The sequence below is a fragment of the Amblyraja radiata genome, chromosome 3, assembly GCF_010909765.2.
Source record: "Amblyraja radiata isolate CabotCenter1 chromosome 3, sAmbRad1.1.pri, whole genome shotgun sequence".
Classification (NCBI taxonomy): Eukaryota; Metazoa; Chordata; class Chondrichthyes; order Rajiformes; family Rajidae; genus Amblyraja; species Amblyraja radiata.
In genome coordinates this window covers 39,428,198-39,454,621 of record NC_045958.1, presented here as the reverse complement: position 1 = coordinate 39,454,621, position 26,424 = coordinate 39,428,198, and the positions used below count along the sequence as shown (strand labels likewise).

At 45.6% G+C, this 26,424-nt stretch overlaps 2 protein-coding genes across 9 annotated transcripts in view; one reads left to right on the top strand and one right to left on the bottom strand.

Moving 5' to 3' along the window:
• On the bottom strand, positions 1-25,586 carry c3h9orf64 (chromosome 3 C9orf64 homolog). 8 transcript variants are annotated; one of them, XM_033017642.1, is made up of 6 exons: positions 25,343-25,503; positions 25,255-25,311; positions 20,848-21,197; positions 19,154-19,413; positions 8,037-8,232; positions 1-1,043 (listed from the first exon to the last, which is right to left on the bottom strand). In XM_033017642.1, the coding sequence occupies exons 2-6, from the start codon at positions 25,263-25,265 to the stop codon at positions 814-816; spliced, it is 1,047 nt and encodes a 348-aa protein (XP_032873533.1). In that variant the 5' UTR covers positions 25,266-25,311; positions 25,343-25,503; the 3' UTR covers positions 1-813. The 8 variants fall into 8 exon arrangements, with proteins under 8 accessions (XP_032873533.1, XP_032873534.1, XP_032873536.1 ...); XM_033017643.1 differs by having other exon boundaries at positions 25,255-25,313; positions 25,356-25,503; XM_033017645.1 differs by lacking the exons at positions 25,255-25,311; positions 25,343-25,503 and adding an exon at positions 25,524-25,586.
• The window catches only part of kif27 (kinesin family member 27), an 81,264-nt gene continuing 80,418 nt past the window's right edge, over positions 25,579-26,424 (top strand). The window contains 1 exon segment of the mRNA XM_033017640.1: positions 25,579-25,739. The gene's annotated coding sequence lies outside the window, so the exon portion shown is untranslated.

The window sequence follows — 26,424 nt, the reverse complement described above, 5'->3', positions numbered from 1 at the left end:
AAATTTCCAATACATTTTTAATCACTGGTATAAAGAAATGCTGGTACATAGGTAAGAAGTGCACATACATTTATGACATAACTTGTTCTAGAAATTGCCATGAGCAATCTTCAAAGTACGTCATTTCTAGCAAATTTTGGAAATGATCGAAGAAGTATCTACATCAGATATTCCACCCAGATGTCAATGCTGCTATTGCAAGACCGTCAGTACATGTACAAGACCGTGTTATTAAAAATCATGCTTTATTTTCGGTTCCACCTTGGTCCTCCATTTTGTACTGTCATTGACCAAGGAGATGCTACTAGGAACACAAGACCATGGATAACTGAAGCCTCTTACTTAAATTACCATTCTACTTAAATTACCTGGAGACATAAGAGACTTCAGATGCTGGAATCTAGAGGTCAGAAATTTCTGGAGGAAGGTTGCAGGTCAGGCAGCATCGGTGGAGGAAAGTAGATGTTCGATGTTTCGCGTCGATCAGCCACTTGCACCAGGACTATGATTGCACCAGGACTGAGATTGTTGAGGGAAGATAGTCAATACAAAGAGGTGAGGGAGGGATGAGACAAAGTCCGGCAGGTAATAGGTGGAATCTGGCATGGTGCTGGATGTTGGGCAAATGGAGCCAGAGGTTGGGATTCTTACCTTTTTATATTTTCAAACCATAATTAGTAAAACGCCATAATTTTGAGTCATGATTTTGGTGAAGAGTTAAATTCAGCAAATTAGTATAAATGAGCAATCCAATCAGACTAGTCACACAAATAAAGCTCTTTCTTTGCCTCATAGAAACGACATAGAATACAACTAGTAGTAGATGCATCGTACACGATGGATAGGAATATTTGCCATATTAATTCGGTGATTCGCTGCATAATCCCACAGATAGTAATCGACAAGAATAGAATTGATCTCTTTATTCACACAATTTTTCTGTGCTCCAAGTTCTCGGATGCGATGCATTATTAACTCAATGCACCAAATGGAGCAACCTCGAATTTCCACTTCCTGACAATCTCCTGACTGGAAGAGCACACCTAGGAGGTGAATGGAAAAGGCAATTAATTTCAATAAATTTGGTTACAAAGCAACCAGAGCAAAATAACACATTTGAATAAAATATCAATGAAACTTTAATTTTCTTAAATCTTAAATCCGCAGTATTTAGGAAATTAAACAATCAACGCCTAGATTTTTTTTTTGCTATCAAAAGGTCACAAATCAACCTTTTACAAAATTAACCCATTTTAAACTACTCACTTTATTAATTACCCACTAGGCCAAGTGGGCCCCATTGGATCCCTGTCAGACGCGAGGCCTGGTCCCCCAACGCAACCTGTTCCCCAACGTAAGATTCCACCACTCCCCTGCCTCCCGCAGCACTTCCAATTCCCCTGGCACCTCCCTCTCCTGTGCTGCCAGGACCACGACTAAGTGTTCTATGATGGTGACATTGTTGCAAATGTTGGGTAGAGGACTGAGATTCCATTCAGGTGAAATCTTGGTGGAAGCTCAGAGTGTTACTGGATTGCATCTTTGTATGGAAGTTTGTTGGAAGCTGGGGCAGCAAGGATTTAACAGTGAAAATCTTTTTAAAGTTGGCTTTTTTAAACCTTTAAATATCAATAACTTGAAATATAACATCAAATCTGAAGGAAACTTGACAAGGGCGATGATTGGAAAAAGCGGCTCAGTCACTCAAGCCTGTCGTGCTGGCAGCTCACTCACTCACGGCTGGTGGGCTGGCAGTTGACTCACGGTTATTCCTTAAAATTCAATTTCAAGCAGGGTGCAAGGCCACCAAATTCAAGTGCAGTTCCATACCATTTCAAGCAGGGTGCAAGGCCACTAAAGACAGCGAGTCGTGACCTCTCCCTCCTCCATCTTGCAGAGACTGAGCTACGCCCACACTTCTGGGTTTTATAGTCCCCCCCCCCCCCCCACCAGAAGGGGCGTGGCCTTCATGGCGTGATTGATAGGAGAGAGAATCTTTTAAACACTAATAACTTTTATTTTTCATCAATGGGAAAAATCCTCTTGTCCTGCGCAGCGGAGGGGGACTGAGTAAGATGGCCAAAAATAACAGCCGTAAATGGCAGCATTTTTTCTAAAATCAATATACAGGACAACAAGAAGTGGTCAAGATCAGACTTTTAGTAATATAGATATATTATATAAGGACTATCCAGATAGAATATTACTTTGTTGCCATACGGCGTCACCAATGTCACATTTTATTAATGCATCCAACTAGTATCCAAATGTGTCCCTTTCCTCTAATAATGTATCTAATAAGATGCCCTGTCTCAATGAAGAACCAGATGAAAAATGAGAAAGAAAACACTTGGGTAACAAAATTGTTGTTATGCTTAATGGTGGAATGTATATAATAGATGTAAAATATCAGGATTGACTTTTTGATTAATTAGGTAACATTTTTGCAGTCAGGTTGATGGAAATGTTTGACTTTTATTTTTACCCCATCCTAATTTATATTCACCCTCCCCTCTCTGAACTCATTGGTACTGCAGTTCATTATTATCTACTTATCAAATTCCTGTAAGTTGTTGGTTTACTTCACATAGCTACGCAGCTACATAATTTGACAGTTTAATGACTCGGGAACAAATTGCTATACCTGGAATCAACCCGTTTACAATATAGCAGAATTCCCCACAGGAGACCTGAAAAGAGAGAGGAGGAGACGACAGGGCTGGCCTTAGGAGGTGCGAGGCCCAATTATGAACACTTCTGGTGAGCCCCAGGTTCCCAGCCAAGGTCTGTAGAATCATAGATATACAAATAAAGTCTATTATAGACTTTATATCTCTATAGAAGAATGGAAAGTAATCAAAATGTGCGCTTAAAAAATGTCTGTGAGTTAATGGACCAAACAGATCTAAGCTACATTTTAATATAAAGTTGCATACATGTAAGCCTACAAGTAACAAACAAAATGTGTAGATCACCTCTGAAAAGTACAGTTACAATGTCACTTGTTTTAGTGACTGAAATGAAAAAAAAGTCATTTAATTAACTAGATCCTAGCAAACCAATAACTATTGGCGAAAAACCAGTCCAGGCATTACACGGCGACTGGAGGGGCGGGAGCGATGCCTTGGGACCGTGAGGGACCTCCCCCATCTCTACCCCTCTCTCCCTCCTCCACTCGGGGTAGATCTACCCGAGCCAAGAGTAGATTACTCCAAAGATCCTAGAGCGGAGCTTTGGATTACTCTAGCGCGGGGCACAATTGGGAGCAATTGGTTCAATCGGCTTAAGGCCGGCCCTGGGAGGAGAAATAGAAGAATGGGTGTCAGGGATGCTTCAGTTACTAGAGAACACTCATTTAATTCAAATAGGGTGTGATTTCAATGTTCTGTTTTCTTTTGCACCTCAATTAATATGTTATGCTAGTTTTACATTTCCCCAGCACTGGGAGACACAGGCTTCCACAGTTCAAAACCTCTAGCTTGTATTATCATCTTGCATCTGAAATCTCCTTTGTCAAAAGCACTGTGGTACACGTGGCTTTCTCACCATTTAGAATGAAACAAGAGGAATGTATAAAGACTACCATCCCCACTTCCGGGACTTTTTTGTTCCAGGGCACTGCAGCGGGAGACCAAGTAAGGATGTTTAAAACTCATACACCCTTGAAAACTCAACTTCTTCTGAACTGCTGAATAGGTTTTAAAGAGATGCCCAAACAATAATCCGACTAGGGCCGATGCAGATCCCGAGTAAAAGAAAACAACTAATACTTCCTACACGTTAAAAATAATATTAAAGGAACTAATTCAGCACCATACATGACATTTTTGTTATAGGGACCTAGATAGTGTTTGCAGCCAATGCACTTTTAAAATAATGTCAAAAATGAAAGTTAATTTTGGAAATGTTAACCGTATTGCACAATAAATTAACCATATAACAATTACAGCACGGAAACAGGCCATCTCGACCCTTCTAGTCCGTGCCGAACACATAATCTCCCCTAGTCCCATATACCTGCGCTCAGACCATAACCCTCCATTCCTTTCCCATCCATATAACTATCCAATTTATTTTTAAATGATAAAAACGAACCTGCCTCCACCACCTTCACTGGAAGCTCATTCCACACAGCTACCACTCTCTGAGTAAAGAAGTTTCCCCTCATGTTACCCCTAAACTTCAGTCCCTTAATTCTCAAGTCATGTCCCCTTGTTTGAATCTTCCCTACTCTCAGTGGGAAAAGCTTTTCCACGTCAACTCTGTCTATCCCTCTCATCATTTTAAAAACCTCTATCAAGTCCCCCCTTAACCTTCTGCGCTCCAAAGAATAAAGCCCTAACTTGTTCAACCTTTCTCTGTAACTTAGTTGCTGAAACCCAGGCAACATTCTAGTAAATCTCCTCTGTACTCTCTCTATTTTGTTGACATCCTTCCTATAATTAGGCGACCAAAATTGTACACCATACTCCAGAATTGGCCTCACCAATGCCTTGTACAATTTTAACATTACATCCCAACTTCTATACTCAATGCTCTGATTTATAAAGGCCAGCACACCAAAAGCTTTCTTTACCACCCTATCTACATGAGATTCCACTTTCAGGGAACTGTGCACAGTTATTCCCAGATCCCTCTGTTCACCTACATTCTTCAATTCCCTACCATTTACCATGTACGTCCTATTTTGATTTGTCCTGCCAAGATGTAGCACCTCACACTTATCAGCATTAAACTCCATCTGCCATCTTTCAGCCCACTCTTCCAACTGGCATAAATCTCTCTGTAGACTTTGAAACTCTACTTCATTACCCGCAACCCCACCTATCTTAGTATCATCTGCATACTTACTAATCCAATTTACCACGCCATCGTCCAGATCATTGATGTACATGACAAACAACAGTGGACCCAACACAGATCCCTGTGGCACCCCACTCGTCACTGGCCTCCAACCTGACAAACAACCATCCACCATTACTCTCTGGCATCTCCCATTCAGCCACTGTTGAATCCATCTTGCTACTCCACCATTAATACCCAACCATTGAACCTTCTTAACCAACCTTCCATGAGGAACCTTGTCAAAGGCCTTACTGAAGTCCATATACACAACATCCACTGCTTTACCCTCATCAATTTCCCGAGTAACATCTTCAAAAAATTCAAGAAGATTAGTTAAACATGACCTTCCAGGCACAAATCCATGTTGACTGTTCCTAATCAGACCCTGTTTATCCAGATGCTTATATATATTATCTCTAAGTATTCTTTCCATTAATTTGCCCACCACTGACGTCAAACTAACAGGTCTATAATTGCTAGGTTTACTCTTTGACCCCTTTTTGAACAATGGAACAACATGCGCAGTACGCCAATCCTCCGGCACTATTCCCGTTTCTAATGACATTTGAAATATTTCTGCCATAGCCCCTGCTATTTCTACACTAACTTCCCTCAGTGTCCTAGGGAATATCCTGTCCGGACCTGGAGACTTATCCACTTTTATATTTCTCAAAAGTGTCAGTACTTCCTCTTCTTTGATCCTCATAGTTTCCATAGCTACTCTACTTGTTTCCCTTACCTCACATAATTCAATATCCTTCTCCTTGGTGAATACCGAAGAAAAGAAACTGTTCAATATCTCCCCCATCTCTTTTGGCTCTGCAGATAGTTGGCCACTCTGACTCTCTAATGGACCAATTTTACCCCTCGTTATCCTTTTGCTATTAATATAGCGGTAGAAACCCTTCGGATTTACTTTTACCTTACTTGCCAAAGCAACCTCATATCTTCTTTTAGCTTTTCTAATTTATTTCTTAAGATTCTTTTTACATTCTTTATACTCCTCAAGCACCTCATTTACTACATGCTGCCTATAACTATTGTAGATCTCCCTCTTTTTCCGAACCAAGTGTCCAATTTCCCTTGAAAACCATGGCTCTTTACAATTTTTACGATTTCCTTTCAACCGAACAGGGACATAGAGATTCTGTACTCTTAAAATTTCACCTTTAAATGTACTCCATTTCTCTTCCACATCTTTCCCATATAACAAACTGTCCCAATTTACTCCTTTTAAATCCTTTCGCATCTCCTCAAAGTTAGCCTTTCTCCAATCAAAAATCTCAACCCTAGGTCCAGTTTTGTCCCTCTCCATAATTATATTGAAACTAATGGTATTGTGATCACTGGACCCGAACTGTTCCCCAACGCATACCTCTGCCACCTGACCCATCTCATTTCCTAACAGGAGGTCCAGTACCGCCCCATCTCTAGTAGGTACTTCTATGTATTGTTGCAAAAAACTATCCTGCACACATTTTACAAACTCCAACCCATCCAGCCCATTTACAGAATGTGTTTCCCAGTCTATGTGTGGAAAATTGAAATCTCCCACAATCACTACCTTGTGCTTACTACTAATATCTGCAATCTCCTTACATATTTGCTCTTCCAATTCTCGCTCCCCATTTGGCGGTCTATAATACACCCCTATAAGTGTTGCTACCCCTTTCCCATCTCTCAGTTCCACCCAAATAGCCTCCCTAGACGAGCCCTCTAATCTATCCTGCCAAAGCACTGCTGTAATATCTTCCCTGATAAGCAATGCAACACCTCCACCTCTTGCCCCTCCAATTCTATCACACCTGAAGCAATGAAATCCTGGAATATTTAGTTTCCAATCACAGCCCTCCTGCAACCATGTTTCACTGATCGCCACAACATCATACTTCCAGGTGTCAATCCAGGCTCTAAGTTCATCCACTTTTCTTACAATGCTCCTAGCATTAAAATATACACATTTAAGAAACCCACCCTCTCTTATTCTCTGATTATTTTCTTTTTCTTCTCTCTCCCCTACATTTTGGGTCAGAGTGCTACCATTCTCTGCCCCCTGCTTCACACACTGACTGCTAGCTTTCCCAATTTGAGTCCCTCCCCCCAACCATACTAGTTTAAAGTCTCCCCAGTAGCCTTTGCAAATCTCCCCGCCAGGATATTGGTCCCCCTTGAGTTCAAGTGCAACCCGTCCTTTCTGTACAGGTCGCACCTTCCCCAAAAGAGGTCCCAATGATCCAGAAACGTGAATCCATACCCACTGCACCAGTCTCTCATCCACGCATTTATCCTCCACCTCGCTCCATTCCTACTCTCACTGTCGCGTGGCACAGGTAGTAATCCTGAGATTGTTACCTTTCCAGTCCTTCTCCTTAACTCTCTACCTAACTCCCTAAATTCTTCTTTCAGGACCTCTTCTCTTTTTTTACCTATGTCGTTGGTACCTATATGCACCACAACCTCAGGCTCCTCTCCCTCCCATTTCAGGATTTCTTGGACACGTTCAGACACATCCCTGACCCTGGCACCAGGGAGGCAAACTACCATCCGGGACTCCTGTCTGCGTCCACAGAATCGCCTATCCGACCCCCTGACTATAGAGTCCCCTATTACAATTGCCCTCCTCTTCTTTTCCTTACCCTTCTGAGCAACAGGACCGGTCTCTGTGCCAGAAGCCCGGCCGCTGTCGCTGCCCCCAGGTAGGCTGAATTATGAAATGATGTTGTGCTATTTTTTTGACTAATGTACCAAAACAGAATTCTACAGAATCTTTATTTTGCTTTCAAAATTCTGGCATTTACTGTTTGCTCTGTGTTTGCATAAAATATACATAATTTGTCAATATTTCTTCAAATACACAACAGCTCACTCCAGGTGGATTGCTTAATAGATAATAATACACTTTGTCATTGTAAATACATACAACAAAATTTCAGGCGCACTGCCCGAGCGGAGCTCCAACGTATCAGATAAATAGTAACGACAATGGAAATAGATCTTGATATATCTTAGTGTTCACCAATATTTGAAAGAGTTAACATTGATCACTTGGCATTAGCCGATTCATTTTGTCCATGGACTTCATGGTGTGTTCACCAAAAAACATAGCTGAGAAAGAGATTCCTGTGTTAACATAAAATGGTGTAGCACCTTCCACACAATTGCTCTCCAATGGTATTAAATGGATTACAAACCTTGTTTGAGTTTATCCATGAGTTCTTGTGAATACTTCATGGCTCCAAGGTAGACAAGTGCCTGAGGGATTCTGTAGTCTGCAAACATAGACAGGCTAGCAATGTCATGAAATAAACCATACCCCTTTCCTTCCAGGAGTCCCCAGATGTCTGCTACAAGGATCTGCGCTCTTTTATAGAAAGCAACTTTCTTTCCCTAAATGACAGAGGAAAATAATCATAAAGATACAAAATATTTATTACATTTGGTGTCATCAATCTTAATAAATTATCTCTCAATTCTGGTGGTTTGAGAATTTGATATATTACACAGTGCCACTGGTGGGTAAATACCCTTGCACCCCCTTCCTGTGAAAATAAAACAAAAATATACCTAGGTATATTATAAAATCATAAAGGGCCTGTCCCATGAGCATGCGACTCCATGCGGCAAGCGCGACCTAAAAGGGCCTGTCCCACGAGCATGCGACTGCATGCGGCAAACGCGACCAAACCAGAAGCGGGGGCCGCGCGGAGGTCGAGTGAGTGACATGAAGTTTGAGTGAAGTCTGTGGGAAGTTCGTGCGTGACGTGCGGCGTCGAGGCGGCTGCGGGCCGGCAGGCTGTTGCCGCGCAGAATTTTTGAACACGGTCAGTTTTTCGGAGCCCCGCGCAATGTCGGGACCAGCTCCGCCAACTCCATACGGCTCCGGCGATCGAAGTGGGACCGGCCCCGCGAGCTGTACGGCTCAAGCGACCACGTTAGGTCACGCTTGCCGCATGGAGTCGCATGTTCATGGGACAGGCCCTATAGGTCGCGCTTGCCGCATGGAGTCGCATGCTCGTAGGACAGGCCCTTAATTCTGCACCATTGAGGCTTGTATGATCACAGTACAGTTTGTGAACTAGAGCCGTAGGCTGCAGCACATTAATGATGAGGATTGATTGTGCAGACTCAAGCTCAGTTTTGGTAGTGAGGCAGTTTACTATGTGAATTATCTACAAAAACAAAACAAATTTCTTCCTGCTGCTGGTGCATACATTTGCTTCGAGGAAAGCCTTCCAGCTAATTCTACTTCACAATTCAGTCTCCACATATCTCGAGAGATGGGAGCCAGTCACCAGAAATCGGACAGGAGCTATGGATGCTCTACATTCGCAGCATTAGTCTCCTGGCATAGTCCCAGGAGTGAAAACCTGCTCTTGCCGTTCCTCCTCAGTCCTCATCATAGATCCGGAGGAGGCGCTGTCCTGAACGGCTGCCTGTCCTGCAGCTGTCCGTTTTTCCCTTCTTTTTTATTATTTTTAGTACGTTGAGTGTGTAGTCAGGGGGCCTAATCTTTTTATGTGTGGGGGGTGGTGGGGGGGGAAGGGGGAAACTGCTTTTCGAGTCCCTACCTGGTCGGAGGGGTTGCCTTCCTCCGAGCAGCGACTTCGACCTGTCCTTGCGGCCTACCAGCGGGTCCTGGAGCGACGTTTCCCTGAGGGGACCTGGCCAGAACATTGGCTTTGGCGGCGGCGCAGAACATCGGCTTTGGCGGCGGCGCAGCGCTGGAGCGCTATTGCGGAGCGGGCGATGCCTTTCCTGGGTCACCGCGCTGGAACTCCAGTATGCTGGGACCGCCGATGAGAACATCGTGGAGCCGCGGTTCTGTGGAGCGGCCAGCTGTGACGCTGAACGTTACATCCCGGAGCCTGGGATCTCTTGCTGAGATCGCCAGTGTGTGGAGCTCCGTCCGGCGCGGTCTGTTGGCTTGGAAGCCGCGGTCTCCGGTGGGAAGGCGGCCGTTCCTGGCACCCCAAGCCGCTGGGGGTTCTCCCGACGCCGGAGCACCATCACCCGGCGAGAACATCGGGCGCCGTGGCGGCGACTGTGGAGGCCTCAATAGGCCCGACTTTGGGTGGACAAGAGGATGGGGTCTGGACTTTGTGCCTTCCCCCACAGTGGGAATCACTGTGGGGGGATGTTTTTGTGTTGAACTTCTTTTTGAATACTATGTTGTATTTTTATTAGTGTGCTGCAAGGACATCTGAATTTCCCCTGAATAAGGGGATTAATAAAGTTTAATCTAATCTAGATCCTAATCTACCAAATCAAATCAAGTGAGATTATTGTCATGTGTCCCAGATAGGACAATGAAATTCTTACTTGCTGCAGCACAACAGAGTATTGTAAGCATAAATACAGTGTGTCTATATAGCATAGAGGCTCAAAATTAGCGGTTGCCCGGGTGCCATTGGCCAACCTAAATGCCCGGCTTTGCACTGCAGATACTGGTTTATACGGAAAAACAGACACAAAAAACTGGAGTAACTCAGCGGGTCAGGCAGCATCTCTGGAGAAAAGGAACATGACGTTTCGTGTCGGCGGCGGCGACTAGTGCGTCCAAAGATACTAGGTGCGGTGTGACGGAGGGTCAGAGCGAATGACTCCTCCTCCTGCCGCACCCCGCCAGTCCTGATTGCGGCCGCTGCTTTCAAAACAAACCCTCGGGAGGGGAGGCGGTGGCAAGGAGATTCCAATTGCCTCCCCTTTTGGCGGCGGGATGCCGTCCCTGTCCGATGAGCGCTCTCTCTCTCTAACTCCCCCTCCAGCCCCTCCACCCCCTTATCCTGAGACCCCTCCTCTCCATCCCGTACTGATCCCCATTCCCGCCTTTATTCAGTCCTCACACCCCCTGTGCTCCCCTTCCCATCAACCCCCCCCCCATCTATTCATCCTGCACTGATCTCCCTATCCACCTCACATTGATTCTCCTGCCACCCCCACCCCCACCCCCCATCCAACACTTGTCCCCCATTTCAACACACACACACACACACAAAAAGAAGCTGTTCCTGAACGTGGATGTACCAGATGTCAGGCTCCCGCACCTTCTACTGGATGGCAGCGGAGAGATGAGTGTGTGGCCAGGGTCCTTGATGATGTAGGCAGCCTTTGAGGCAGCACCTGCATTAGATCCCTTCGATGGTGGGGAGGTCAGAGCCGATGATGGACTGGGTAGTGGTCACAACTTTCTGCATTCTTTTCCGCTCCTGGACGCTCGTTGCCGAACCAAGCATCGATGCAACCAACCAGTTTGCTCTCTACTGCGCACCTGTAGAAGTTCGAGAGAGTCCTCATTGACATACCGACTCTCCGTAATCTTCTCAGGAAGTAGAGGCGCTGATGTGCTTTCTTTACAATTGCATCAGTGTGCTGGAACCAGGAAAGATCTTCGGAAATATGCACACCCATGAATTTCAACTTCTTGACCCTTTCCACCATCGTCCCAATGATATAAACGGGATTGTGGGTCACTATCCTACCCCTTCCAAAGTCCACAATCAGTTCCTTGGTTTTGCTGGTGTTGAGAGCCAGGTTATTGTGTTGGCACCATTTGGTCAATCGGTCGATCTCACTTCTATACTCTGTCTCTTCACCATCAGTGATTCGTTCCACAGTGGTGTTGTAGGCGAACTTGATGATGGAGTTCGCATTATGTCCAGCTACACAGTCATGAGTATAGAGTGAGTACAGCAGGGGGCGGAGCACGCAGCCTTGAGGTGCTCCCGTGCTGATTGTTATCGAGGATGACACATTTCGACCAATACGGACAGACTGTGGTCTATGGATGTGGTCTATGGAGTCAAGGATCCAATTACAAAAGGATGCGCAGAGACCCAGATCTGAGAGCTTGGAAACCAGCTTTTTTTTTTTTTTTTTTTAATCAAAAAATTTATTCAATTATTAAAAATAATATTTACATTACAATAAAACAAGCCAGAACCCACCACCATAATACAATACAAACATGTAATAACCTACTATACAACTATGATACAATCCTTATTGAGGATACATTCAACACCCTGCGGAGCCCAGCGGTCCCGGAACTCCCTCAGGGTGCCCGTAGACAGGGCGTATTCCCTTTCTAATCCCACCCGGGCACGGACGTAACCCCGGAAAAGGGGCAGGCAGCTGGCTCGGGTAGAGCCCTCCACCGTCTGGCGCCGTGACTCGCGGATGGCCAGCTTGGCCAGGCCCAGGAGCAACCCAACCTGGTAACCAGCTTGGAGGGGATGATGGTGTTAAACGCCGAGCTGTAGTCAATGAATAACAGCCTGACATACGAGTTTCTGTTGTCCAAGTGGTCCAGAGCAGAGTGGAGAGCCAGTGAGATCGCATCCACCGTTGATCTGTTGTGGCAGTAAGCGAACTGCAGTGGATCGAGGTTCTTGTCGAGGTAGGAGTTGAAATGCGCCAAAATCAACCTCTCAAAGCACTTCATCACCACAGACGTTAGTGCCACTGGTCGATAGTCATTGAGGCACGTCACCTTGCTCTTCTTGGGCACCGGTATTATTGATGCCATTTTAAAGCAGGTGGGAACCTCAGACCTCAGCATTGAGAGGTTGAAAATGTCCGTAAAAACTTCACACAGGTTTTTAGAACACGATCGGGTATACCATCAAGTCCAGGCGCTTTCCGAGGAGTTACCCCACTGAAGGATCTTCTGACGTCGGCCTCTGTGACTGTGACTGAATGGGTTGTATACCATCACGGCGAATGGGGGTTCGGAAGGCACATCAGTCCCTATCAAACCATGCATAAAACGTATTGAGCTCGTCAGGGAGTGATGTTTCGCTGACATTTGAGCTGCCTCCTGATTTCGCCTTGTAGGAGGCTATGGCATTCAAGCCCTGCCAGTTGCCGAACATCCGTCTCATCCTCCAGGTTGGAGCAGAAGTCCCTTTTGGCCTTTTTGATGGCCTTATCAAGGTCGTATATGGACTTCTTGTAGACCTCTGCGTCTCCAGACCTGAATGCCCGGTATCTGGACTTCAGAAGAGTGCGGATCTCATGGTTCATGAGATACTTTAAAACTTTGACCGCCGGCCTGCGGCCTACACCAGCCTGAAGCCACGGTCTCTGGTTGGGAAGAGCCGATCCTGGACTCACCTTGACTTTGACTTTGTCCCTTACCATCTGGACGCCCGCAGCAACGGCTGTGGAGGGTGGTGGTCCCGACCACGGGGGAAAATGGAGGAGGACTGGCCAAGCTCTGTGCCTTCCACCACAGTGATGAATGCTGTGGTGGATGTTTGTGTAAAATTTTAATGTGGTTGTGTTCTTTATTATTGTACCGCTGCTGGCAACCCAAATACCACCGACCTTGGTTGTGTGGCAATAAAATTATTTCTATCCAAGGCTTCTGGTTAGGAAACACTCGGAAGGTTTTTGTTGGGATGCAGTCCTCCACACATTTCTTTATGAAGTCTGTTACGACTGTGGCGTATTCATTCAGGTCCGTTGCCGAGTCCCTGAACATTGCCCAGTCTACAGACAGTCCTGCAGTTGTTCCTCTAGCTCCTCTCTCTCCCCCTCCCCCTGGCTTTGTTGAAGTACCTGGTTATGGTGGTAAACACCTCGGGGAAAGCAGTCTGGTGCTTGTCAAGTCAAGTCAAGCTTATTTGTCACATACACATACGAGATGTGCAGTGAAATGAAAGTGGCAATGCTCGCGGACTTTTGTGCAAAAAGACAAACAACCAAACAAACTATAAACACAATCATAACACACATATACCTTTACATAATAAATAATGGAAGGAAAAACGTTCAGTAGAGTTAGTCCCTGGTGAGATAGGCATTTACAGTCCGAATGGCCTCTGGGAAGAAACTCCTTCTCAACCTCTCTGTTCTCACCGCATGGCAACGGAGGCATTTGCCTGACCGTAGCAGCTGGAACAGTCCGTTGCAGGGGTGGAAGGGGTCTCTCATGATATTGTTGGCTCTGGAGTTGCACCTCCTGATGTATAGTTCCTGCAGGGGGGCAAGTGAAGTTCCCATAGTGCGTTCGGCCGAACGCACTACTCTCTGCAGGGCCTTCTTGTCCTTGGCAGAGCAATTCCCAAACCAGATGGTAATGTTCCCGGACAAGATGCTTTCCACCGCCGCTGCGTAGAAGCACTGGAGGATCCTCGGAGACACTCTGAATTTCCTCAATTGCCTGAGGTGGTAAAGCCTTACTCACGGGTGCTGAGGCGTGTGATGCCCATGTCATATCCTCGGAGATGTGGACTCCCAGATATTTAAAACAGTTCACCCTATCCACAGGATCCCCATTTATCCTCAATGGAGTGTACGTCCTCGGATGATGTGCCCTCCTAAAGTCCATGATCAGCTCCTTCGTTTTTTTGATGTTCAAGAGGAGGCTGTTGTCCTGGCACCAGAGTGCTAGATCAGCCACATCCTCCCGGTAGGCCTTCTCATCGTTGTCTGAGATCAGGCCCACCACCACAGTGTCATCAGCAAACTTAATTATTGAGTTGGAGCTGAACCTAGCCACACAGTCATGTGTGTACAGGGAGTACAATAGGGGGCTGAGGACGCAACCCTGGGGCGATCCTGTGCTCAGGGTGAGGGACTTCGATGTATTCCCTCCCATCTTGACTACCTGGGGCCTGGCGGTGAGAAAGTCCAGGACCCAGGCACACAGGGAGGTGTTGAGCCCCAATTCCATTAGCTTCCCGGCCAGTCTGGTGGGGACTATCGTGTTGAAGGCTGAACTGTAGTCTATGAACAGCATCCTCACGTAGCCCCCCTTCTGGCTGTCCAGATGGGAGAGAGCGGTATGCAAGACCTGGGAGACCGCATCGTCCGTGGATCTGTTCGGACGGTATGCGAACTGCAACGGGTCCATGTTCCGAGGGAGGAAGGCGCAGATGTGTTTCTTCACCAGCCTCTCAAAGCATTTCATGACTACCGAGGTAAGGGCCACCGGACGGTAGTCATTCAGACAGGCTGGGGAGGCATTTTTAGGTACCGGTACAATGATAGATTTTTTGAAGCAGGCAGGGACCACGGACTTGTCCAGGGAGAGGTTGAATAATGTAGTGAGCACTGGAGCTAGCTGCGTAGCACAGGACTTGAGTACTCGCCCCGAGATGCCATCGGGGCCTGCAGCTTTTCTCGTGTTCACCCGTGTCAGAGCCCTCCTCACGTCGTGCTCGGACAGCGAGAATGTGTGCACATTCCTCCCTTCAGCTTCGGTAGCCAGCCCGCTGGCGGTATTGTCGATAGTCGGCAGACCTGGGGTGGTGTTGCCCCTCTCAAAACGAGCGTAAAAGGAGTTCAGGTCATCAGCTAGGGAGGTGCCGGCACTTGCGGATGAGAGAGGGATGCTCCGGTAGTTGGTTACAATCCGTAGCCCCTGCCACAGGCTTCTGGTGTCCTGCTGCTCCATCTGTAACTCCATCTTGTCTCTGTACCTCCTCTTTGCGTCCTTCACCGCCCTTCGCAGTCGGTAGGACTCTGCCTTGTAGACGTCCATGTTTCCTGATGCCAGGCCCGAGTTGTAGGCAGTGATGCGAGCATTCAGGGCCACACGAACAGACCTGTCTACCCAGGGTTTTTGGTTCGGAAAGGTGCTTACCCTTACCATGGGGACGATGTTGTCGGTTACTGTTGCGATGAAGTCCGTGACTGCTTCCGCGAACTCACTGACGTCACTGGAACTTGCTTCAAACATATTCCAGTCGACATCACTCAGTGCATCTTGCAGCATGGCCTCTGACTGGTCGGACCACCGCTTTACGTCCCTCGTCTCTACCGCTTCCCGAACTATCCTCTGTTTATACTCCGGCAACAGGTAAATGGCAGCGTGGTCAGATTTTCCTAGGGGAGGGAGTGAAACAGCCTTGTAGCCTTTCCTGACCGGTATGTAGCAGTGGTCCAAAGTTCTCTCCCCCCTGGTGGCACACGTGATGTGTTGGTAAAAGTTCGGCATGACCTTCTTGAGATTTGATTTATTAAAATCTCCAGCCACCACCATAGCCGCATCCGGGTACTTGTTTTGATGTCGACATAGCACATCGTGTAGGGCCAATAGTGCCACGCCGGTGTCCGCCTGCGGTGGAATATAGACGGCTGTGACGATCACTGAGCCGAACTCCCGGGGAAGGTAGAATGGGCGGCATGAGATCGTCATGTGCTCCAGGTCCGGCGAGCAGGAACGGGAAAGCATCTTGATATTTCCAGGGTTGCTCCAGTTGGTATTGGTCATGAAGCAGACTCCTCCACCCTTGGATTTCCCAGATTCTTCTGTTCTGTCAGCACGGTGGACAGTGAAGGACTCGGTTGAGCAGATTACCTGATCCGGAATCAGTGAGGTCAGCCATGTTTCAGTCAGGCAGAGGATGTTGCAGTCCCTTGGAATCTGACCCTCGCCCTGAGGTCATCCAGCTTGTTTTCCAGGGACTGGACATTCGCCAGAAGAATGCTGGGCAGAGGTGGACGAAAGGCTTGGGCTTTCAGCCTATTCCGAATCCCCCCCCGCTTCCCTCGATGTTTTCTCCGGGTTTTCCTTGCAGCCAAGCTCCCATTGTTGTTGCAGCAGCTTCTGCTGATCTCTGCTGGCCATGCTGGATCAGTGAGTACAGAGTTTAAAAAGTCTCCGTTTGCCCTGGAGTTTAGATTTAAGAGGGTTTCCCTGTCATACTTTGTTAGTACTAGGGAGTTAGAACTTAGAAATAAGTTAAAAAGGAACATAAAAGTAAAAAACACACACAATTTTCGCGGAGCTGCCACAACGGCGACTGGACAGGGCCGCGCCATTTTTTAATTTATTTTTTCTTCCGCGGCGTGCAGCTCCCCCAGTGCCAGATGGACATCAGCCTGGGGAGGGATGTAGACTACGGTCAGGATGATGGAGGTGAATTCTCTCGGTAGGTAGAAGGGACGGCACTTCACAGCCAGGTGTTCCAGGTGTGGAGAGCAGGAGTTGGATAGGACTGCCACATCTGAGCACCATGCAGAGTTGACCATGATGCAGACGCCCCCTCCTCTCCCTTTCCCAGATGCCAGTGTACGGTCCATGCGATGGATAGAGAAACCTTCAGGCTGGACTGCTGAGTCTGGGGAGCTGGGGGTGAGCCATGTCTCTGTGAAACAGAACACAGAGCATTCCCTCAGCTCCCTTTGGTAAAGCTGCCTTGCCCTTAAGTCCTCCACTTTGTTTTCAAGGGTCTGTTCATTGGTCATTAGGATGGTAGGGAGAGAGGGTCGAAGTCCCCTGCGCTTCAGTCTGACCTGAAGTCCTGTCCATCGGCCACGTTTCCGGACATAATGGAGGCCTCTCCGTTGTTTCCAGGTACTGTGTTTACTGTACCTGCTGTTTCTGCGAAACTGCGCTGGAACGGGGATTCCCTCGCAGACGGCAGCTCCAGCTCCGTTGCGATCAGGGATTCCCTCACAGTCGGCAGCGCAAGCTCTGTTGCTCCTGGAAGATCCTGCCCGTCGGCTCCGGAGGTCTTCCCAGTGTTTCCAGGTACAGTACCTGTGATCCTCAGTCAGTTTGTGTGTTCTCCAGCGATCGAGGGCTTGTTTACAGTCGGGGGCTCCTGCAGCTGCGGGAGATCGCGAAATTTCTAATGCCTTCAAGTGCACTAGCAGATTGTCCGTTATGGCGCTGATTTCTGCCGTTTCTCTGATCCAGGTGAGTTGAGCTAGTTATAAATAATTATCTTCTGTTGAGCTGCTGGCAAAATGTAGCCACTGGCAGGCACCATCATTATCTTTGTATCCCATTCCCATAAACTAGCAAACCAAGCCAGGCTAAACGAACATCATAGAAGAGTATGCCAGAAGTAGCACCAAGCATGTCCAAAAATGAGGTGTCCATCTGCTGAAATTACTTCAGATGCCAGATAAAAGCAGAAATTCAGATTGTCCAAGTTCAAGTGGGTTTATTGTCACGTGTCCCTGTATAGGACAATGAAATTCTTGAAATCCAGATAAATATTTTGTTGAAGCATGAAAACTTTGTGTCAGGAATAACAACATGAAATGAAGCATGACCAATACCTGAATATATCTGCAAAAAGGCTCAGATCAATGTTGGATGTCATTTCGAAGTTTCATTACATTTCCACACAAGCTGAATTGAATTAATGTCTTCTTTTCTCAATGCAACTCTGAACATTTTAATAGATTACTTGTACTCAACAACAAAGAATAAATTTGTCGGAAAGAATTTCAGGAGTTACGATGTACTGGCATCATTATATTCAGAGATTGAAAATCTATCTTCTCAAGTTTCTGACGATCCCAGAGTAAATGTTTCCATTTCATTTCATTGCTACACAAACCCCATCACTAGATCCTGTCAGGCTGATTTTTAACACAAAGGAGTCTATATGGTAAGTCACAAAATAGTAGCTGTAACATTTTTCAATTAGTTCATTGTTGGGGCAGAAATTCCACCAGGTACACCTGGTCACGTTTCGCCCTCACATATCAATTAAATACTTGTGTGCAAAATTCCATTTGCAACATTGAATGGGAAATGGAATCATGCCGTTCTGGGAGTAACTTTTCATCAACAATTGGCAATCACTCCAGGAACAATATTTTATTCATGTTTTGCTGGAAGAGACACCTGTATTACACAATCTTTGTATTCAGGTACAGCCTTGTACTGAACTAATACTCCCTGCCTCCACTTCAAACCACAACTCTGCTCCAGCCCCAATAACAAACCTCCAGTTCCCACCCCACCCCCATTCTCCAATGTCCAAAATCATCCCATCTTCCAAGCAGCTGACTCCCTCCAGAATCACAATAAACTATTTCCCACCCGTCACTATTTTCTCCATCCCTCCTTTCTTGGGTTCTGACGCCACAATGACTCAACCTAACATCCTCTAAACTCCCTGGTCTAATGCCCCAATCAGATCCCCAGCACCACCCTGTAGGTCACAATCATCTCAGAACCAACCACCTTTCTACCTATGCCTGATGCGCACCTGGCCTTTGGATCATCACCCTACTCGTCTCTTCTCTTCCCACCACCCACATGCCCCTCGAAAGAAACCCTGCATCTCCTTGTAGCAGTCACTATGAATCTTGATGCCATTACAGTCCGGCACTAATCAGTCCTGGGAACGCCACACTCCAATCACAACAAGCAACGCATTTCTGATACTGGAAACTGATGCACAAAGTCCCAAGGATTTTAGTGCTCCATTCTATGATGCTGGGTGCATGTCTTTAATGGCTACAATGCCAACACATTGAACTACTTTGCAATTGTGTTATTCAGTATCTTGGCTATCGTGTTGCCACTGACAAAATAACGTAAACACAAAAGACTCACCTGAAAGACAGTTTCATCTCTATATGAAGGAAAGTTTTCCACCACAAGCATTAGCAGCTTCTGAGCATTATTTTCACTCTTCTTAATGCAGTTAAGGAAGGAACCATCAAACTTTTCCAGCAAAACATTTCCAGCTTCCTTAAGCACTCTGAGACGTTCTTCAATCAGTGGCATTGGATTATCAGATTCTGAAGACAGCACGTTTCTCAGTTGTTCAAGTGTTATATTGGCGAAATATGATGCACTGGTGATCGGAATGCCTTATTATAGGATAAACAAGCACCAAAAAATAACAACAAAACCTCAGGTTTTGATCAAGATATCATGTATAGCACAAGATAACTGAAAATGCCGAAACAACTCATCAAGTCAGACAGAATCTATGAAAAGGGAAAGTTAACAGATCAGAATGAAATAAAGTTTTGATGAAGAGGTTTTGATTTGAAATGTTAACTCCATTTCTCTTCCCACAGAAGTTGCCAGGCCTGCTAAATGTTTCCAGCATTCCTTATTTTATTTCAGGTTTCCCCACATCTACAATTTTTGATTTGTATTCACTGTACAGCATTTCATCAAAAGCACTTCATAATTTCTCCAAAGTTGCACCTTATTTATGATGATTTGTAATATGAGATGAACAATAGATAACACTGGAGTGGGTGAGAAGGGAAACTAGCCAGGGTTCCTAGTCAAGCCATACATTTGGAATGGAAGATAACTCAATGTCATCATAATGTAAACTTGGTTCAATTTAATATTCTCTCAGTATACCCTCACTTCATATTTCCATGCAAAAAAATAATTTTACACTTACAGCAGGTCAGGTCAGGGGGAGTTCCCCCCGCCACGGGTACCATGTAATCCCGTGCTACCTGCTCCATGGTCAGATAGTCGGCGACTAAACCGTCTCCCGCACCTGGTTTGACAGGTGAGGAGGAGGCTGTGGACCCCCAGCAGAACCAAAAACAAGACCTGTCAAAGGGCGGATGAGCTTCTAGCGAGCCAACGGCCATCCACACTTCAGTAGAAGTTGCGATCATTGTCGTACATAGCATTGTAAGGAATGATGATAAAACACACACCAAAATCCTATACTTCCAGCGGCGGAAATCCGCAGGAACTGGAGGACAGAGATGTGTGGTGCGTCAGTCACCATCCCCATTGGAAACCAGTACCACTGCGTCGCTAATGTTTTCAACGATGATGAATGAAATGAATACATTATACTTTGTGTTTTTTTGTGAAAGAAAGATTAGCTTTATAATAACAGTGAGTTTTCTTCCAGTGAAATATATCCCTCAATTGCCACCAAGTTCCAGGTATATGTATCTGTAAAAAATTGCTGTTTTAGCTTACAAATTACATACCATAAAAATATTGAAATGGCTATGAAGTGCTTTTACATGCTGAGAATGAGAAGACATTGCATAATGAGAATTATTTTATTCCTTAATTACTTCTTATAATGAATGACAGGAAAATTAAAATGAATTGTATTTACTATCTCCATCTGAACTTTAAATCTAATATCATTAATATTAATATCAAGAATATAAATGCCCAAAATGTTATGATTCGAACACCTAGAGGAAATGGTGGACTCTGAACTCAACACATTGCATACACTGCAATACTCATCTTTTTCCAATCAGCATTATAAAGATAAAAGAAAAAAAATCCAACATGGAACTAACCTTCATCTAATGCTCTGTTAACAGCAGCACAAAGCGACCAAAAACCACTATGCAGTTTGCCTTTGTACTTAATCAAACACTTGTTATCATCATTTTCAGACCAAAAGGAAAAATTGAGGGTGTCTGTAACAAACACCCAGTTAATTGACTCCTCGTTCATCATTTGGGGATTCAGCTCATGGAGCAACTTCCATCCTGTTGGGTCAAGTTCCTTTGTATTTCTCTTTTCAAATAGCATTTCTGCAACCTTTTTGACTCCTTCATCTACAATAAAGACATCTTTACTATTTTCAGCTATAAATTTTCCAGCTTCTTTTGGCGGCAGTAATGACTCCATTTCTTTGTTAAATCTTGAGGAGAAAGTGAAAAATTAATTAACTAAATAAAGCTTTGATATCGAAAAAACATGGTACAGCATAATCAGATCTATAAGTTTGATATTAATTTGCTATTTGTAAGTTGGCATAGCCATTGATTAGTAGACATCACTGATATATTTTAAAGTATTGTAAGTTATTGTGCTCAGCCCCTGGAACAGTCCACTGTGCAAACTGCACTGCTGTCCGGTCATCGTGACCAAAAGGGAAATTAATCTGGACCAAAGTTGCGTCTTCTTGAAAGGAAACCTCCCACCTGAGGCACAGCCGTTGCATACACTGCAATACTAAGGTATGGACAGCACAAAGATCTCTATATCAATTGGACTTCAGACAGTATACCACAAAGCCTTGGAAGTAGAGGGAATAGGAGGATAACAAATAATTGACAATTGACAATAGACAATAGGTGCAGGAGTAGGCCATTCGGCACTTCGAGCCAGCACTGCCATTCAATGTGATCATGGCTGATCATCCCCAATCAATACCCCATTCCTGCCTTCTTCCCATATCCCGACTCCGCTATTTTTAAGAGCCTTAGGTCTCTCTTGAAAGCATCCAGAGAACCTGCCTCCACCACCCTCTGAGGCAGAGAATTCCACAGGCTCACCACTCTCTGTGAGAAAAAGTGTTTCCTCGTCTCCGTTCTAAATGGCTTACTCCTTATTCTTAAACTGTGGCCCCTGGTTCTGGACTCCCCAAACATCGGGAACATGCTTCCTGCCTCCAGCATGTCCAAGCCCTTAACAATCTTATATGTTTCAATGAGATGCCCTCTCATCCTTCTAAACTCCAGAGTGTACAAGCCCAGCTGCTCCATTCTCTCAGCATATGACAGTCCCGCCATCCCGGGAATTAACCTTGTAAACCTACGCTGCACTCCCTCAATAGCAAGAATGCCCTTCCTCAAATTAGGGGACCAAAACTACACACAATACTCCAGGTGTGGTCTCACTAGGTGCTGTACAACTGCAGAAGGACCTCTTTGCTCCTATATTCGATTCCTCTTGTTATAAAGGCCAACATGCCATTTGCTTTCTTCATTGCCTGCTGTACCTGCATGCCTACTTTCACAGACTGATGTACAAGGACCCCCAGATCCCATTGTACTTCCCCTTTTCCCAACCTGACGCCATTTAGATAGTAATCTGCCTTCCTGTTTTTGCTACCAAAGTGGATAACCTCACATTTATCCGCATTAAACCTCATCTGCCATGCATCTGCCCGCTCCCCCAACCTGTCCAAGTCACCCTGCATTCTCATAGCATCCTCCTCACAGTTCACACTGCCACCCAGCTTTGTGTCATCTGCAAATTTGCTAATGTTACTTTGAATCCCTTCATCCAAATCATTGATGTATATTGTAAATAGCTGCGGTCCCAGCACCGAGACTTGCAGTACCCCACTAGTCACTGCCTGCCATTCTGAAAGGGACCCGTTAATCCCTACTCTTTGTTTACTGTCTGCCAACCACTTCTCTATCCATGTCAGCACTCTACCCCCAATTCCATGTGCCCTAATTTTGCCCACTAATCTCCTATGTGGGACCTTATCAAATGCTTTCTGAAAGTCCAGGTACACTACATCCACTGGCTCTCCCTTGTCCATTTTCCTAGTTACATCTTCAAAAAATTCCAGAAGATTAGTCAAGCATGATTTCCCCTTCGTAAATCAATGCTGACTCGGACCGATCCTGTTAGTGCTATCCAATAATAAATTAATACAAGATGTTGGTGGGGCCGCATTAGGAGTAGTGTGTTCAGTCTGGTCACCCTACTATGGGAAAGATGTTCTTAAGCTAGAAATAGTGGAGAGAAGATTCACGATGATGTTGCCTGAACTTGAGGGCCTGAACTTGAGGGAGAGGCTGAGCAGGCTAGTACTTTATTCCTTGGAGCACAGCAGGCTGAGGGATGATCTTGTAGAGCAATATAAGATCATGAGGGGAATAGACAGGGGAAATGCACAGAGTTGTTTTACACAGAGTAGGGGAATCAAGAACCAGAGGACATAGGTTTACCATGAGAGCGGAAAGATTTAGTAGGAACCTGAGGAACAACTTTTTCATTTAAACTTTTTTGGGTATACGGAATAAACTGCCATAGGCAATATTTGAGGTGGTACGATAACATTTAAGAAATTGAAATAGGTACATGGATAGAAAGGGTTTCGAGGGATATGGGCCAAATGCGGGAAGTTTGGACTAGTGTAGATGGGGCATCTTGGTCGGAATAGGCAAGTTGGGCTGAAGGGCCTGTTTCGATGACTCCATAAATCTAATAGAACAAAAGGATTGATGCTCTATCAATCCTTTGAGACTGGTTGATGGCCAACCTAAATGAGTATACATACTTCATCAGTATATGTGTTGGCAATTCCAAAGAAGACAATATGAGTGTTCCCCAACAAGAATGCATCAACAAACCATGACGTCTATTCCCTAGTGACGTCAACAACTGCAGTGTTCAGGTCAAACAATCCCAAGTGGTACAAGAAATCCATATAACAGTGAGTTTTCTTCCAGTGAAACATATCCCTCAACTGTCACCAAGTTCCAGATATATCCATTTGTAAAAGGTTGCTGCCGTAGGTTCAGGTCAGGTCAGGGGGAGTTCCCCCCCGCCTCAGGCACCATGTATTCCTGTGCTACCTGCTTCATGGTTGGATAGTCGGCGACTAAACCGTCTCTCCCATCTGGTTTGCTAGGTGAGGAGGGGGCTGTGAAGCCCCAGCACGACCAAAAACAAGACCCGTCAAAGGGCGGATGAACTTCTAGTAATGGCCATCCACACTTCAGTAGAAGTTGCGATCACTGTCGTACATAGCATTGTAAGGAATGATGATAAAACACACACACCAAAATCCTATACTTCTAGCGGTGGAAATCCGCAGGAACTGGAGGACAGAGATGTGTGGTGCGTTAGTCACCGTCCCCGTTGGAAACCAGCACCACTGCGTCGCTAATGTTTTCAACGATGATGAATGAAATGAATACATTATACTTTGTGTTTTTGTGTGAAAGGAAGATTAGCTTTATAATAAGTGAGTTTTCTTCCAGTGAAATATATCCCTCAATTGCCACCAAGTTCCAGGTATATGTATTTGTAAAAAATTGCTGTTTTAGCTTACAAATTACATACCATAAAAATATTGAAATGGCTATGAAGTGCTTTTACATGCCGAGAATGAGAAGACATTGCATAATGGGAATTATTTTATTCTTTAATTACTTCTTATAATGAATGACAGGAAAATTAAAATGAATTGTATTTCACGATCTCCATCTGAACTTTAAGTCTAATATCATTAATATTAATATCAAGAATATAAATGCCCAAAATGTTATGATTTGAACACATAGAGGAAATGGTGGACTCTGAACCTAACACATTGCATACACTGCAATACTCATCTTTTTCTAATCAGCAAAATAAAGATAAAAGGAAAAAATCCAACATGGAACTAACCTTCATCTAATGCTCTGTTAATAGCAGCACAAAGCGACCAAAAACCACTATGCTGTTTGCCTTTGTACTTAATCAAACACTTGTTATCATCATTTCCAGACCAAACTAATACCCAGTTAATTGACCCCTCGTTCATCGTTTGGGACGTCCACATATGCAGTGTTCAGGTCAAACAATCCCAAGCGATCCAAGAAATCCATTTGCAACATTCGAAACACATTCAAAGATGCCAAGAGGGAATTCTGGACCAAGCTAGAATCTCAGGATAACCACGCTGACAGCCATCAATTGTGGCAAAGCATGCATGTTATAACGGGCTACAAAGTGAAGTCAGCAGTATTGCAGGCAACAATGTGTCCCTCTCCGATAACTTCAATGCATTCTTTGATAAGATCAATGCATTCTTTGAACAGAAGGTCGGTGGAATGACATCACCCTGCCTAAGGATAATGAAAGAACGGCTGGTGTCCAGCGTGGAGGCTTGGGGACTCGACGAGCTCCAACTTCTCCCACCAACTGTACACAACACTCTCACACCTTCCAATGCCGCTACATTCACAGACCTGCTCACCATCGCTGCAACTTCCCGGGAACAACTCGCGCTCTGTCCTGCCCTGAGCACCAAAGATCCTATAGCGGAGCTATATATATCTTTGCTGAGCACTGATGGCCAAAGGTCAAAGAGCGGAGCAAGATACTCCACTCCTGCGTAATCCAATGCAAAGATCTTATAGCGGAGACCTTTGGACCAATGCACCTAATGCTCAATGCTTTGTACCAATGCACTTAACCCTGCCCTCCAAAAATCTTACCGACTTCCGGGTATCATTAACATTCCACTCTGTGATCTTTGTTGATGGCGGCAGTGTGGAGCGCATGCGCCGGCCGCCATCTTGACACGGCGGCGTGAGGCTGAGCCGAGGCCCCGCCCGCCATGTTGCTAGGCGACAACCATAAACAGAGCTGGCGGCAGAGGCCCGGGTCGAGGCGCCGCCTGGACACCGGTGCAAGAGGTCGGGCGGCAGGTAAGCGTAGCCACGGCAAATAGGTAAGTTGAACGCTGCAGATCAGCGAAAACGCGAGTGCGAAGGGCGGAACAGCTGGTGGAGCCGCAGCAGAGACCCGGGTTCGATCCTGACCTCGGGTGCTGACTGTGTGGCGTTTGCACGTTTTCCCTGTGATCAGGAGGGTTTCCTCCGGGTGCACCGGGTTCCTCCCACATCCTGAAGAGGTGCTGGTTTGTGGGTTAACTGAACTCTGTAAATTGCCCCGAAAGGACAGGGAGTAGATGAGAAGTATAGGAATGAATTGCAGATGCTGGTTTACACCGAAGACATTCACAAAATGCTGGAGTAACTCAGCGGGACAGGCAGCATCTCTGGATAGAAGGAATGGGTGACGTTTTGGGTCGAGACACTGAAAGTCAGGGGAGAGGGAGACACAGAGATAAGGAAGTGTAGGGTGTGAAAACGAGACATCAAAGGGGATGTAAATCAAGGAAAATGTAGAATAGGGAGGTTTCACGGCAGTCGGGTCACGACCCATGACCCGTACTGTTGCTACGCTATTCCAAATGGAGTACACGCGATGAACTGCAGGTAGGCACTTACCATTGTTTCCAGCGTAGCGGGCCCGTTAAAACCCGCTGAAATTGTCAATTTTTGCGCTGTAAATAATTATGGAAATCGGGATAAGCGTGTGAGACATTTAGCCTACTTCACAATTCCAAACAT

What these genes read in the sequence shown, in the direction of transcription:
- c3h9orf64 (XM_033017642.1), bottom strand. An exon ending in TAACAGAGCATTAGATGAAG is followed by an intron (nt 19,414 to 20,847) that starts GTTAGTTCCATG and finishes TCCTATAATAAG; the next exon opens with GCATTCCGATCACCAGTGCA. An exon ending in CATGGATAAACTCAAACAAG is followed by an intron (nt 1,044 to 8,036) that starts GTTTGTAATCCA and finishes TTCACCTCCTAG; the next exon opens with GTGTGCTCTTCCAGTCAGGA.